Source organism: Hakea prostrata, chromosome 1 (assembly GCF_041222555.1).
Source record: "Hakea prostrata isolate BN-2017 chromosome 1, UWA_Hpros_2, whole genome shotgun sequence".
NCBI lineage: Eukaryota > Viridiplantae > Streptophyta > Magnoliopsida > Proteales > Proteaceae > Hakea > Hakea prostrata.
This window is the reverse complement of record NC_142600.1, coordinates 18,258,471-18,274,111: the sequence shown is the minus strand read 5'-3', so window position 1 is coordinate 18,274,111 and position 15,641 is coordinate 18,258,471. Positions and strand designations below refer to the sequence as shown.

Sequence of the window (15,641 nt, the reverse complement as noted above, 5' to 3'; positions counted from 1 at the left end):
AATAACTAAGTAGCACCCACAACTACTGCTCCATCACTATTGCAGAACATAGTTTTTGAAAAAATTGAAGTTTGGGAAGAACACTCACCTTGCTTCAAGATTGGCTCCAAAATCAGTAGATCTTTGTTGTAGGAGCTAAATGGTTTGTTGATGCAACCTACGTAGAGATTTGACCAACTTTATGACAAAAAATCCGGTTAAACCACCAAAACCAACAAAGGGGGAAGGAGTGGTGAGACGGGCCAAGATTGGGTCGAGATAAAGATATCTTGACTCGTCTCAACTAAGATGGGGTACTTACAAAGACTGGGTTGAACCAAGATCTCGACCGAGAAGTTGTATTTTTTAGTGCCGCGTGAGATCTCGTCTTGAGGTCTTGTAGGCTCCTGACCATGGACTATTATACTAGATAATGGTCATAGAAGACTTGAAGGTTTTTCATGCAAATGGGGTTGGATAACAAATTGACAGAAGATCAACCACAGGAAACCACACTTTGATTGGTGGTAACCTTGTATCTTGGAAGAGTAAGAAATAAACTATGTGGCTAGTGCTAGTGTAGAGTATGAGTATAGGGCTATGGCACAAGTTACTTGTGAGTGGGTTGGACAAGTGTTGCGAGAGTCAGGCGTCGATGATGATTAATCTATGAAAGTATAGTGTCATAATTAGGCGGCCATCCACATAGCTACTAACCATGTGGTTCATGAACTTACAAATTACATTGAGGTAGACTATCACTTTGTCCGTGAGAAGCTGCAACAAGGATTGATTTCACCAAATCATGTTCATACAAGAGAACAATTGGCTGATTTGCTCACAAAGTCTTTAAGGGCTGTCAAGGTTGACCACATTTGAAACAGGCTGAGCATGTTCAACCTATATGCTCCAGCTTGAGAAGGAGTGTTAGAACCCAAAAGTAAAAAGGGAAAAGAAATATCATAAAGGGGATCGCAAGAAAGTGCTAGGTACTAACTCGAGAAGCCTAGTTTCCTATTTTATATAGGATTTGAATCTTCTTCTTTTTTCTTTTTTTTGGAGGGGGGGGGGGGACCCCTTTGCAATCTTTGAAAATTCTATAAATTAATGGATTGATCATTGGTTTAGGCGGCTTACAACTCAGGTAAGACCTCAGCTTCTGAAATGCTTCTTCCTTCTCTCACCTCTTCTCTTCTCAGGTTCTTCTCTGGTTTACAAATTCAAGCTACTAATAGGTTAAGATTGGGTTAGGTCTTTCCTTTTTCATGGACAACTGATGTAGCCTTAGATTTTAGAGGTTCAACCAGGGACCTTCCAAGATCTCAATTCAAAAGATCAGGGTTTTAGGATTTTCAGGGAATTTCTTGGGGTAAACAAGAGCAAAGATTACAGTAGTTAGTTAGGGTAAGAATTTTAACTTTTTAAGTAATCATGTATGAAATGGACCGTAAAGCTCAGGAATCCAAATGGCCAAATTGGCGTACATCTAAGTTTCAAATTAGGGTTTTTTCGAAGGTTATAAGAACATTGGGGATGGTATGATTCAACTTACTGTTGTCAAAGATCCCCTTAGATAATAGAAGAAGAAAAAAAGAAATTACACTAGGAAGAAGAAGAAGAAGAAGAGATTGAAAGGGGGGGGGGGAGAGATGGTTGCATAACCATGCTATGCCATTGTACTTCACCGTTAGCAATAAATGAACCCAAAATTCAATTCATCAATTCATTGCTCCAACAAGCAATTACACCTGTATTATAGCCTCACTGGCTGAACTGAGTTCCTGATGTGAACACGATTTTACCCAAGGAAAGGCCTAATCCAAAACTTAACCTTTCTAGTAACCTTAACTTACTAGGAAGCTGAAACAGATTTAACATATGACTCTACCTAAGCTAATGAATTAAATCCCATCTTCCTACTTTCTACCATAGTTTAGGCCCATAAAATTGGCCAATTACAAATTTAAACCCATGGAATCAAAAGCCAAGTACATATACGATCCAATCCTAGAATATTTCAAAATGAGATCCCACTTCTTTGCTTTGAAATCACCTTCCTTAGTCTGATGCTTATCCGAATATATATCCTCCTCTTCTTGGCATACAGCAAGCCATCTTGCTCCCACAAACTCCGAGTCTTAACTCTTACCTTCCTGTGCAAGGGCTATCAAACTCTTTAACTGCTGGATCAAGTTATCCACCAAGAAAGGAATTCCCAACTCATCTATCTGATAGGTTTTTAATTGAATACGGTCAGGCGTCTACAAGGCCACAAAGTTGTAGGCCCCAGTAGATCAGATCAAGAGTGATTCCTACCTATCCTGTCAGAGGCCCAGCCGAACGCTCGAGTATAGATTCCCTATGCTCATGTGAATGGATTTGGTGACAGATCTGCATCAATGATGCAATTGAGATGCACTGGCTAGTCTAATAGGGTACAAAACAAGTTTTGGGTGGTTAGGTCATACAGTAGGCTTTTTATTTTCTTGAATTTTACACTTCCATTATAATGGACCTAATCTATAAGTTCATGAGGTGAGGGCAAAGTACTCAAGATTGCAAGTCCCTATATATGACTCATATACAAATATAAAACCTCAACCAGCCTCCACCCAACAAATTAAATGAAAAAATAAAATAGAAATCAATTAAACATACTTTGGGCAAGAAATTTTTTCAAACTGTTCTTCTTAAGTTCTACTTCTCTTTGATTAGACACCAAGCGGAATCCCTGTTTCTGGATTACTTTTCAGGTTGCTAGAATCTGCAATTCCAGATTCTAGATATGTTTCTTCCAATGTCTATCCTACTCTGTCCTGTTTTTAGAATCTTTCCAGAAGCCTGAACTGCATAACCCTAACTAATTGAATAAATAGAAAAGGTACTAGATCCATGCTGAAAATAATAGAATAAAACAAAACAAAACATAACTTGAAGAGCGACCAAACAAGTTTGCAAGAAACAGGCCAGATTGATGAACTCACCCCAAAAGTGACCAAACCCGGACCCCTAGCATTTGGCCGTAATCCTTCAACACTATCATTTTCGGTTGGATCAGACCTAAAAGAGGCAAATCAATTGAAATGAAAATGTATGATGAACAGAGAATATGGAAAATGCTGCTGTTAAAAGGAACACCAAAAACAAACAACAAAGAAAATTGCCAACCACAACAAATCCATTAGGACAACTGAGCCTGCTTCCATTGTTATTGGGCGTTGAAGGTTCTCTATCTGCTCTACATGATTTATGGACCGACCAATACCACCATGCATGCATATGATTTTTTTTTCAATAAGGGCAGCTAGAGGAAGCCAATTGAACAACCGGTTTATGCGATGCCACACCCAAATTCCATCCCGCTCACCCTGTCAGCATGTAGATAAAGCTTTTGCAACAATAAATTGACATAAAGAAAGCAGAGAGTAGAAGATACAGTTTGTGTATTGGATAATACCATACGCTCAATGCACTCAATCCGGAAACCAAACAAAGCATTGATATCCGCAGCCTCATGGTTCCCACGAATTAGATGTACGTTATGTGGATACTCAACCTGGAAAACAGGAATCAACACAGTTTAGCAAGAATAAGTTGATTTCTTCTAGGAGAAAATTTACCAAAATGAACAAATCCATTTCCCAAGCTGTACCTTCAGGGCAAGCAAAAGAGTAATTGTTTCCAAGCTGTGTTGTCCCCGATCAACGTAATCACCTAGGAAGAGATAATCGATATAACTGTGAATCATATAAAAGAAATATTAGGCTACATAGGTCAAAATCCTTGACTCAAAAAGGTATCATTACTAGCAATCCCAACATCATGGTGATCGAGAAAATAACAAAAACAGAAAACAAGTAACACTGGGACAGGGATAGTTGAGTAAAGTTCAGTGGATACAATCACATTGCAAGCAGATGCTGAGTATATTAGATTCTATCAAATTTCAATAAAATTATGACATCAAAATTGCAATGTTTAAAGCAGTTGAAACAATAGTCCATTTTGGTTTTTTTCCCATCAGAGATGAAACCACCTGGGGAAAAAAATTCCCTCGTTTTTTACCGAGATGGCTCAAGTTCTGCGAAAACCCTGCATAGCAATCCAAAATATCGGTCGAATTCTGCGCAATCTTACCAAAATCGCATGTGACGCTGGTCAGACTTCAGGGATTTCCCCCACATTTTGCAATTTTTGCCTCTTTAAACTTCTTTTTCACTCAAAAATCATCTCTCCTTTGTCTTCCTTCACCTTGTTTGTTGCTTACTCCACGGTTATAATCCTTATCTTTGGATATCAATTAGGACCATCACCCAATTATTCCAGTTCAGCCGTCATCATCGGTTTACAGTCCATGGCCTGATGACACGTTGTCTAGGATGGGATATCTAACTTATGTTGACAAGGCCACCTATAGAAGGGCAGTGACAGAGTTCCGGAAGAAGTATAGGCATACCATGACATGCCCTACTTTTGTCTAGTATTCAAGGTACTACATGTCTCAAGGGATGGATCCACCCAAGCACTTCACTTAGAACTAAACCCTAGGAGTTTCTTTTTGGTTATGCATTTGTAACTTTGTATCCAACATTTAATGTATGCAATACAATTTGTTCAATTTTACAAAGTTTGTATTTCTCAAAACTTCTCATAAAAACTAATCCTTGAATGGTAACTTTTCATTAGCAAAGTACCTGTACGGCTGTACCATTGTGTTTTTAAGCTTAAATAGGTAGTATGCAAGAAATCAAATAAAAAAATCCTGTCAAAATCCCCGTAACTTGGTTGCAAAGCTACCTGAGAAAATTCCTAGGTTTCAACTGAAATTTCTGAAAATTTCAGTATCATCCCAGTTCCAAGGCTGGTTGAAACCGGCCTTGAAACTGAGAACTAAAATTTCCGAAAATTTCAGCACCATCCCAGTTCCAAGGCTGTGGTTGAAACCGGCCTTGAAACTGAGATTTCAAGTCTTCATTGAAAGTTGAAACACTAGTCCTTTTCTGTCGAAGTAACTTGAGCAGCAAGTTAGTGCACAAGTCAGAGTTGTAGTGTGAAGATCTTGATTTATTTGTTATGTTTATTTTCTGTTGTAATCCTCATCAATATTTAGTTTAGGGTTGTAACTTACATTGTAAATAAAGCATTATATGGGAAAGGGAGAACACATGATTTCTCTCTTCTTCATCCTCTCTTTTCTCTCTCTCTTGTGTCTAGTAGAATTTCTTCTTTGATATCGCACGGTCGCACCATGGAATCAAAGCAATAGCTCAATTCAATTTTCGGTACCAAAATATGTTGAAAGAACTATAGCAGCACAACACTGAAATCCATTTAATTTCTTGCAAATCCAAGACAATTTCACAAATTTAATCCACATTCTAATTGATGATTCTTGGTATGGGGTATTAGAAGTAAACTCATCGAGAGAAAATGAAATAAGATCAATATAGGAGACCAGAACCATTTAGAAAGAAATATTGCGGAAAGATTGAAAATACAAAGAAGCCAACTCAGCCTTAATCCCTTCATAATCTTCTTTCTCCAGTCAGCTCTTTTCAAAGCCATACCTAGTCAACAGTTCAAAGCTATGCATATCTTTTATCACAACTACCAGGATAATTTAGGCAAAACTCTAACTCCTCAGCTACTTCAATCTGAAACAACTCACCTTCCTTGTACTAGAGCACTCAAAGGTTGTCGTAGCACATCCATGCCACCTTCAAAAAACTTTGGTAGACATCATGAATCAGTGCTACTCCTTGATGAGTGGGTTTTTTTTTTGTGGTTGGGGAGGATGAATAATTAGATCTAATTTGTTCATTCCTAAGTCTATCTTTTCTGGTTTTACACTTGATTTTTTATTTCACCTTTTGTAGTTGTACACATTTACCATTCGTCAATCTCAACTACGTTATTTCCTTTACCCTAAGTTTGATTATGAGCTTTCCTGCCTGACATTTAGTTCCATAAGCTTTGTTTTCCATACACCATCCTATGAAATTCCTCGAGAGAAATATGTAAATACAAATCAGTTTGGACACACATCCACCTTTCCACCCAACTTTGATTCTTTGTGTAATGTCATCTCCCATATACTAATTAATATACATTTCCATTCAACCCAGGAAATTAAGAAAATCAAACACAATAATAAAATAAAATAAAATTACTCACGCTATGTCTCCTGCAGTCGATGGAGACCCATATTCATCGAATAGACGCATAAGATCTCCAAACTGCCCATGCAAATCACCAAATATCTTGACAGGAGCCTTGATTTGTAGCACGGTAGGTTCATGGGAAAATATCCTTTCTGCACCATCACAGAGCTCGGCTATTTCATTGCAATCTAAGAAGAACTGCCTACGGACGGGAGGCTTCCAACCTCGAGGCTTCAGAAGATGTGCAATAACCTGACCAGGAAGAAGATGATAGACAGAAAAGATGTCAAAACAAACAAAACTAAAGTGAGGCTACAGAACAAGTTTTACAAGATAAAAAGGAAAATAAAAAATGAACAGCATAAAATAGGTTCATTGCTCTGGGCAGGCAGGAAGCCCAGAATACAATTTACCCAGCATTGGCTACTTGAGTCCCAATGGGTAACAGGCAAACTCAATCGTTGAGCATTTCTGGCCCACCAATCAAAACTGGCGGTTTCCTAGTCACAGCTAGCTAAAGCTAAAGTTTCATTAAAAAGTGCCATTAAAAAGGACATCCTCAGAAAATTGTGTCATGAGGCTGAAACTGAACCACCATACAAGAAAAACCCTTTTGTTTTAGAATAAATTCATACATCAGGAAGTCATTAACTGCTTTCAGGGGCCAATGTTGCAGCAATAAAACTTCTCAGCCTCTCCTTTTGTTCCACATAAAAGTGAACTCTGAATGGTGCATGATGATTTCTTTTAAACCAATTTAATGTAATTCAGGAATAAGGCTATCCTCTGCTTTGGAATATGCAGCAGTCCCATTTCTCGTGGTGGGATTGAAGGTAAGCATGAATCTAAAGTTGATAAAAACAAAGGATTTACATTTTTAAATTAGTCAAAACATTTTAAGGGGAAAAGTGAAATACAAAGAAAGCCAAGGAAATTTTGTCTTCGTAGGATAATTTGTTTGATTTGATAAAACAATGAACAGAAGTAGACAACCAGCTAAAGATATTCTAGTGAAGGAAGCCATATATGACAGTAACTGATCTGTACCACAGGATGAGGAGCACAGTTACACTACTTGCAATGCACTGAGCTAGTTGTTTTGTGATCTTCTAACCCATTAATAACTTTTGCAATCTAGCATCTAAATTAAGAGGGGGAGAAAATTTTCCATCTTTGTAATTATGTAACAATGTAATGCAGAAGCTAGTACAACTAAGAACGAACTCTACAAGAAGGATCAATGCATGATAGCAGTACCAGTTGAGTGCAGGGGCGACAAATCACACTTCATTGAGTAATAAACAGGTAGGGGATCTCAATCAGAGAAAAATCATTGGATTTACAAATAATAAAAATAAAAAATAAAAAAAGAGGATAGGTTGGATCAAGCTCTCACTCTCTCAAGTCCCTCTCACCCACTCATAGATCATTTACCTCACTACGTCTCACAGCTCCATGATTTAACTGACCAGAACTCCTATTTTCTCCATATTGTTGGCCCTCTGTCCACATTCGTGCTCCTTATTCATAATAAAACCCCAGTACAACATAAGACAACTTCCCGAAATTAAAATAGTTCTAATAGGTTACAAAATAAACCCAAATAAAATAGGAAACTAGTCCTTGAAGGCTTCTAAATTTGGTTATGTACAAGTAAACCAATTAACTAACAAAAACCCTTTGTAAATAACAAATCTTTGCTACAAAGTAGGACTAATGAAGCTTTTAAATCCTACCCCATGCTTCAAAACTATATGTAACCAGCTGCCATCAAAACCGATATAAAATCAGGAACCAAACTCCCTAGGAAAAAACTTATGCAAGCTAATCATACACAAGTCGATATTGAGCTTCTCAGGTCCTTTTAACACAAGCTATTTGTGCCCGATATCACATACAGCTTGGAAAAATCTGGAAATTATCTCCTTAAATCAGAAAGACGGGATAACTGAATCTGCAAAATATTTCTCACTTTAATGCTGTTAACATCCCCAAATAAACCTGCCGATTGATCCCAGTTCTATGGCAGAATATTGGTTTATCGATGAGGTTGAATAAATGAAGAATGTGGCTCAAATTCAGACCTCATTTGGAGCCCAATACTGCATACTGAAGTTTCTATTCCTAGTAGAATCTAGAGATAAATGCTACGTAGATACTGAATGTATACCAACTAGGGAACCATGTGTACATATGCATATATATGCAATTATGCATACTTAGAAATACACACACAAAAAAGGTGTAGGAGTGGGGGTATTGATTTAGTTTTTGCAACCCAAATCAACAGAGTGGTTGCCTCAAGTTTTGGTACGGTCTGTTGATATATGAAAACTAGTATTAATATAGACAAACACAGTTCTCATCCAGATAAGAGTTATTCCCTTAATGAGGCCTTAAAAAAATTTGCATCTCTGAATGACCACGACAAAAAAGTTCTACTACATTGAGTAGTATTGAAAATTTATCCTTAGAGAGCAAAATTCTGAGGATTTATCGTCTTCAAAAAATTATTATACCACATCGAAGGCCCTTTTCGTTTCAAATGCCATGTTAGTGCACAAATTAATATCATGTAGAATCATTTAGATCACATTGCAAGGAAGGTGCGAGTTAACATCTAAGTAGTGACATTTTCAACCATATATAATGAAATAAACTATACCCCTTGAATGCGTTAAAAAACCATTCAAGATATTAATTGAAATACAAATATCAGGATAGCAAAGAATGACTGAGCAATAACTTCATTCACAATACATCTTTAAAAAAAGAGTGAGTAGATAATCTTCTACTACTGAAACCATCATTCCATTATCCCTGGATATTCCACACTTCAGCCTCATCCAGCTCTAGGGCTTACCAAACTGAAGTTGGATGGTCTCTTGCAAGAGATTAAGACTTCCAGCACTACAGAAAGTTCCATTTAGATCGTCCTCGTGTTCGAAGGACAAAATGTTATAGAGAATGCAACTACGTTCGGATTCTTCCTGAAGAGCCTAAAGTATGCTATATTCTAGGCCACTACATTTATAATAGACCTATAGAAGGTAAATCTACTACTGTAATCAATTGGTTCCACAGATTAGAATAATGAGAGGAACTCTTAGACTCTTAGCTAATAAGCTGAACTTCCCTCATATTAGATGTCAAGGAGGAGGATTTTCTATCATCTGGAGCAAGATTGTCACTGTGGAAAGTGCCTGCTCAATCTAGACTTGAATCACCTTGGAGCCAGTCAAGCCACATACTTAACATTGTCTCAGTATGGAATCAGGAATCCCTAAGTGGGAACGCAAATGAACAACTTCAAACTATTCTTGCTAATTAAAGAATCTCTTTCCAGTTGGCTATGAAACAATCAGAAAATGCTCTAAAAGAAATACAAGGTTCTGGCAACAACATGCTATTGGATACAGCCCCAAAAAATCAATCTCTCTTTGATTGATCAATGTGCAAGGTTCAAGGTCTTGGCATATCAGCTGGTTGGGAAAGCCAAAAATTCAGTTGTCTTGGTAACCGGCCGGAACTTGGCTAGTTGGAACTTGGAAGTTGGAACCTTTGTATACCGAATTTCAGCCATTGGTTCAGTGTCCATATAACCTAAGTATGGAAACTTTAAGTACAGCTTACTTTAGGCTGCCCTCTAAACATGGTGGAACGCTTAGTTTTTAAAAATCAAACCCAAAATGGTATTCTGACCTAGGAACCTTAGTTGATAGTGTACACTGTATATACGTACCTAAAGGATCACTTCTGCACAATTATTAGCATTATAACACATAATTCAAGTAAAACAACTTTAAAAAGTACAAATGAAATTTCTATAATTCAAGTTATTAGAAGATCCTTTAAATTGGTTAGAGTACCTTACTTAAAAAATGAAGACAAGCAAATTGTTCATAAAAGTTCCAAAATGGTAGTTCTTTTTACCCAATCTATGTTTTCTCCTCATCGTTCATAAAAGACAGGAAAGCTTCATGGTGGCAAACAATTCACATGTCCCCTCTCTTGCCCACAGCCCAGCCAATTTGAAGACATTTTAAAAAAAAAATTCCAATCAAAGTGAGCATCATACAACATAGTTGGAAAATAATGTGCCTCTACAGTGTTCTCGAGAGAATGTCCCTAGAACAAGTTACCTTCTTAGGCACACTATTGATAGACATCTGCCTGTCTAATAGTTTCCTAGCTGCAGTAGCATTCTCTGGAGTGCCATAGCTAACCCGTCTGCCTTCATTTTCAAACTGATCGATTGAAAGCTGTCTGACCATACCACCCAACGCTCCTCCCGTCTCTGCAGCAACAACCACCTGTACATATACAAGAAAAACAACATCAAAGATACAGCCACACAGAACACTAGGACTCTAGCTCCACTGAAACAGTAAATCACAAAATCTGGTAGAATAGAAATAGTGGAAGAAGGGAGTAACATTACATACAGCTCTATGATGTAGCCGAACTCCAGCTGAAGGCACACTAGTTGATAAATTAGAATCAGGCATGTTAATTAGGTTAGAGATCTCTTTCCCGCTAGGAGTAGCCTCTGCTCCTCGGTCCCTGTCTGGCATTTGTTCAACATCTCCATTAACCTGTCGGGCTTTGGCAGCAGCTAGGGTCGCACTAATAGCTTCAGCTTCTGCTGCTGAGGCTTCGACCAAGTATTCCACACCTTTGATCAGTCTCCTACAGAATATTTATATTAGCAACTCTGTCTAAACATCAAGAAAAGTTTACCAATATTCGGTTAACAGCTTAAAAATACTTCAATAGCTCACCTAGGTCCCTGAAGCATCGCATTTTCAGTGCTTATATCTGTATACATATCCCCATTTAGAGGAGGAGCAACAGGATAACCCAACACAACAGCACCATCAGGAACTGATTCAGGCATTGTTTGCCTTGTTCTTTCATCAACAAATGCATACCTCCCAGGCAGCCTCCCTGCTTGCATGTTTGCAGCAGCAGCAGCAGCATGTGAAGCTGCACTAGTCGTTTCAGCAGCAGCAAGGTCTTCAGCAACAAGCAAATCATCTAGCAAAACTCCTATATGGCACAAATCAAACCGGTACATTAGCTAGTAAGAAATATGCAAGGAATTGGCTCACATTCCAATAGAAGAGAAAATTCCTATAGATATGTAGTGCAATTTATCTTATATATCAAATCAGCCTTTTGCCAAAAAAAAACATGTAGGCCTTGATTACATTATACAAAGAAACTAACATGCACATAATGAAACATTAAAGGGCAGCAGTGCACTCAAACAGCACCTGATGAAGATTTTGAGATGGGGCAGAAATTGATTCTGCCAGTCACATGCAAAAACAGTGTACTGTGTACCACAGGCACAGTTATGGTGGTAGAAAATTCATTGCAGCAAATCAGAGAAAAGGTTAGCCCCAATTTCAGATTGAAGCGCGGTGTTGGAATTGAAGTCCCCAAATAGCATCCAGATTCTATGGGCAGACATTGCGTTAACTGCAATAACAACCCTACCAAAAACTCCAGAAAATAAATCGCACAAATAGGAGATTTCTAATAATTCTGCTGTATTTGCTTGGATCAGATTCATATTAAGGTCGACTGACCTACCCACATGGGAGCTTTGCCTTAAATTTTTGAGTTGATCTAACCGCTAGGTAAAAGTAGGGGCAGAATCAAAGTCTGCAAAAAAAGTTGTAGAGTATCTTGTAACTGCTAGCTGTAAGAGAAGCAGACCATCAGTTGTTGGTGGAGATCTTCTTGGTGACAGGACACCATATTTATCAATTACCTAATTAACTTGGGTTTTCAAAAGAAATATGAATACATTGCATAGGCTACTGCTGACCACAAAGTACTAAGAAGACTTAAAATACAACACTCAGAATGAAAAGGTTATGGCTAGAACTGGATCTTAATGCCCTAAAACCAAGTGAGAAAATCAAAGCAACAATAAACAGCTGCAGTAGGACGGAAAAGAAGAAACGAGGAAATCAAAACAGAGAGAAGAGGAGAGAAGGTAATATAATTATAAAGGTGTCGCCTGAGGTGTTCAAACTCCTGGAACACCTTAGGAGCCTAGAATGCTAAGTAAGCACCTTGCTGCGTCACTGTTGTCTACCATCACATAACTTCTTTTGATATTCTCCATGTCCATGGCTGCATTGCAACCTTGATAACTATGGGAGGGAAGACTAAAGAACACTGCTTGAGTTGCGAAGACTACACAAACTATGGAGAGATTATTATATTTATAGCCAACAGAACACCTTACAGCAGATACAACCATAGTTCAAGAACTTGAACTCGTGAGCAATTTTGTCCCTTCAGGAAAGCAACTTGGGCCTAGATCTCAGAGAAATGTTGGGAATTTGTTTTGGAACTCAAACCTCTATCTTAAGGGGTATTAGGTGTCAATTAGGTATGGAAGTTGATGCCCAAACTATTTTAGGCCTTTTGAACACGCTGATGGCCTCATGTTTATGAAAAAAGTAGTAGTTTTGTTTTGGAACTATGGGGAGATTACTAGATTTATAGCCAACAGACCACCTTACAGCGGATACAACCATATTTCAAGAACTTGAACTAGTGGGTGATCTTGTCCTTTCAGAAAAGCGACTTGGGCCTAGATCTCAGAGAAATGTTGGGAATTTGTTTTGGAACTCAAACCTCTATCTTGAGGGGAATTAGGCGTCATTAAGGTACAGAAGTTGATGCCCAAACTATTTTAGGCCTTTTGAACACGCTGATGGCCTCATGTTTATGAAAAAATGGTAGTTTTGTTTTGGAACTATGGGGAGATTATTATATTTATAGCCAACAGAACACTTTACAGCAAATACAACCATGGTTCAAGAACTTTAACTCGTGGGTGATCTAGTCCTTTAGGAAAGCGACTTGGGACTATATCTCAGAGAAATGTTGGGAATTCGTCTTGGAACTCCAACCTCCATCTCGAGGGTATTAGGTGTCATTTAGGTAAAGAAGTTGATGTCCGAACTATTTTAGGCCTTTTGAACACACTGAGGGCCTCATGTTTATGAAAAAAGTAGTAGTTTCGTTTTGGATCCCAAGTTGAAAACCACTATATTGAAGCAAAAAAACATAAAGGAGCCTATCATATGCATAATATACTGATACAAAGCCCTTAAACTCATATACTAATGTCAAACAGCTGCTCCAACCAAGAATCAGGTGAAGGATTCAACGGAAACGAGTTTGAGCTGGCAAAACGCTTTAAAGAACCTGGGGAAACTCCTCTCTCTCAGCAAGATCAAATCAAGATATCTCAACTCAATCAAGTTCAGGATTCCTTATGCAGGGCATTTGTTCGAGTTTGGTCAAGATCTCAGCTCGAGTTATTGTATTTGCACTCACCTGACATGTCATCACGATAAACCAAAAAAAGAGAATCTCAAAAGTTGCTCATACTATGCCTACAGCTTACTCCACTGACTTTAGGGCACCAAAGCAGTGCGATTTGTGGATGGACAAAAGAATTCCTACTGCAAAATCACATAATTAGAATTTATGATAATGCCATCTCTTCTTATATACGGTAAAAATGTTCCGTTACAGAATATGTGTGTAACATCGGTTATAAACAGAAGCATCATTCTATATAATAGCATTATTTATTGCTAAATTATGGATTATTCTAAAATGCACTAGTTTTACCTGTATGTATGTATATCTTTCGTCATTTCAATCTCTTAGCATTTCCCCAGTATTTCTCATAAAATCATCTTTATGATATTTAGCTGATACAAGTACTATAAAGCATAGTACAGTAGTATAGCTTTTATATAAACACTATGAAGTTTGTGAATGTCTGGCTAGTAAAACAATGAATAAATCACCTTAGCAATTAATTAGCAGCTCCATGGCTGAACATCAGAATAGATAATGCACACGGATTAACTGTAGTGATATTGATAAAGCACCACATCTTACCACCACGTAGACCACCATAAATGAAGATCAAGTCACCAATAGCAGCTGCTGCATGCCTACAGCGCCTCGTCAGTTCAACTTCAGCATCTCCACCAGCTGCATCAGCACTATATCTGCCTGTCCTCGGAATTGTAACAACACCCTTTGTATCACACCAAACTCCGGCTGCAGTATCCAAAACTGATCAAAGAGAATAACAAGGTATTAGTGAAACCTCATCAATTCAAAATGTCAACTAAACCATTAATTTTTTTTCCCTTCCCTTGTACCATCTACTGAACACTAAACAGAAACCAAAAATACAATAGGAGAAAGTAAGGTGCCATCCAGAACATCATAACAATTAATGCAATTTTATTAGGGTTAGATTTTCAATAAAGGTTATTTACTTCTTTTTTTCCCCAAATATATAGAAATTTGTGGCAATTAGTACAGAGTCATTACTATTTATTACTACTTGCAAATCAGCAGTGAATTCATACACCACACACCACCCATATATGAAGAGTGACAAATACTGAATAATATTTTCTTGATGCTGAGGTAAAATGCATCCCACTACCATCCCATAAATTAGACCCATTAACTAAATATTCCTGAACCGCCACCATTGATTTATCAGTAGTTAGTATCATAAACAAAAGACTATTAAATGTTTAGCAGGACAATAGGGCATAGAAAAAACATTCCGAACATTGTTGATTCGTTTGCCCTTTTATCAAGAACTTGCAAGCACACAGTTGCACAAGCCACAAAGAGAAGTAGATGCATTATATCACTGAGACATGGGCACAGAAAGTAGCTTGGCTCCAATTTAGGGCAGAGGATTAAGCAACCACATACATAGAAACTTAGTTGAATGAACAAATCACAATAACCTTTGCACCACAAATCCCCTTGAACAATGCATACTTAGCTGTTACAGCAAACATTTTTCCTTGAATTACAGAGTCAGATCAACTTTTTTTAAATAAGCGAAATAGAATTAGCAATGAAAGATTCATTAAAAAAAAGAGGAATTCCTAATAACCCCCCGGGATATGACCAGGATTGTGAACTATAAGGCCCCTCAGAATTTGAGCCCGAAATAAGCCCCTATTGGCGCAACCAACGGGTGGTCGAACCCTATGAAGGGAAATTTGATCATTTCCACACCTCCTTTGGGCTTCAGAATGCTCCAGAATAATTTTAGGACCAAGGATCTACTCTGTGTTTCAGTTGGTCAATTAGTTAGAGTCACTGTCTGAGTAGGAGTCCTAGTTAGAATTCAATTTCAAGTAGAATTCCTTCTTAAAATTGCTATCTTATTTTGCTAGTTGCATTTGTCTAGGAACCTCTTACTTAAGCGTCGTCCTAGTTTAGAAATTAAGTCTAATTGTAAAAGGGAATTCTAAACCAAATAGGATCCCCTAGTTGAGTCCAAGTAGGTTTCCTTTGTTGAGTCCTAGTTAGTTTCCTTCGATGCAACAAGGCTATAAATAGCCCCTCACACCATTTAACAAGGCGGACTTGTTTAATTGAATAAAATACAGATTTGAAGGAAGAGCGGAGTCGTGGTTC

At 37.8% G+C, this 15,641-nt stretch overlaps 1 protein-coding gene across 1 annotated transcript in view; it reads right to left on the bottom strand.

Annotated features, from left to right (window-relative positions):
* Positions 1-15,641, bottom strand: part of LOC149028026 (serine/threonine-protein phosphatase BSL3-like) — a 39,133-nt gene that overhangs the window by 5,285 nt on the left and 18,207 nt on the right. The window contains exons 11-19 of the mRNA XM_089168012.1: positions 14,082-14,261; positions 10,922-11,189; positions 10,586-10,829; positions 10,283-10,453; positions 6,154-6,392; positions 3,632-3,716; positions 3,437-3,535; positions 3,148-3,347; positions 2,964-3,039 (exon numbers count right to left, since the gene is read on the bottom strand). Coding sequence (XP_089024138.1) covers positions 2,964-3,039; positions 3,148-3,347; positions 3,437-3,535; positions 3,632-3,716; positions 6,154-6,392; positions 10,283-10,453; positions 10,586-10,829; positions 10,922-11,189; positions 14,082-14,261 — 1,562 coding nt within the window. The remainder of the gene's footprint in view (positions 1-2,963; positions 3,040-3,147; positions 3,348-3,436; positions 3,536-3,631; positions 3,717-6,153; positions 6,393-10,282; positions 10,454-10,585; positions 10,830-10,921; positions 11,190-14,081; positions 14,262-15,641) is intronic.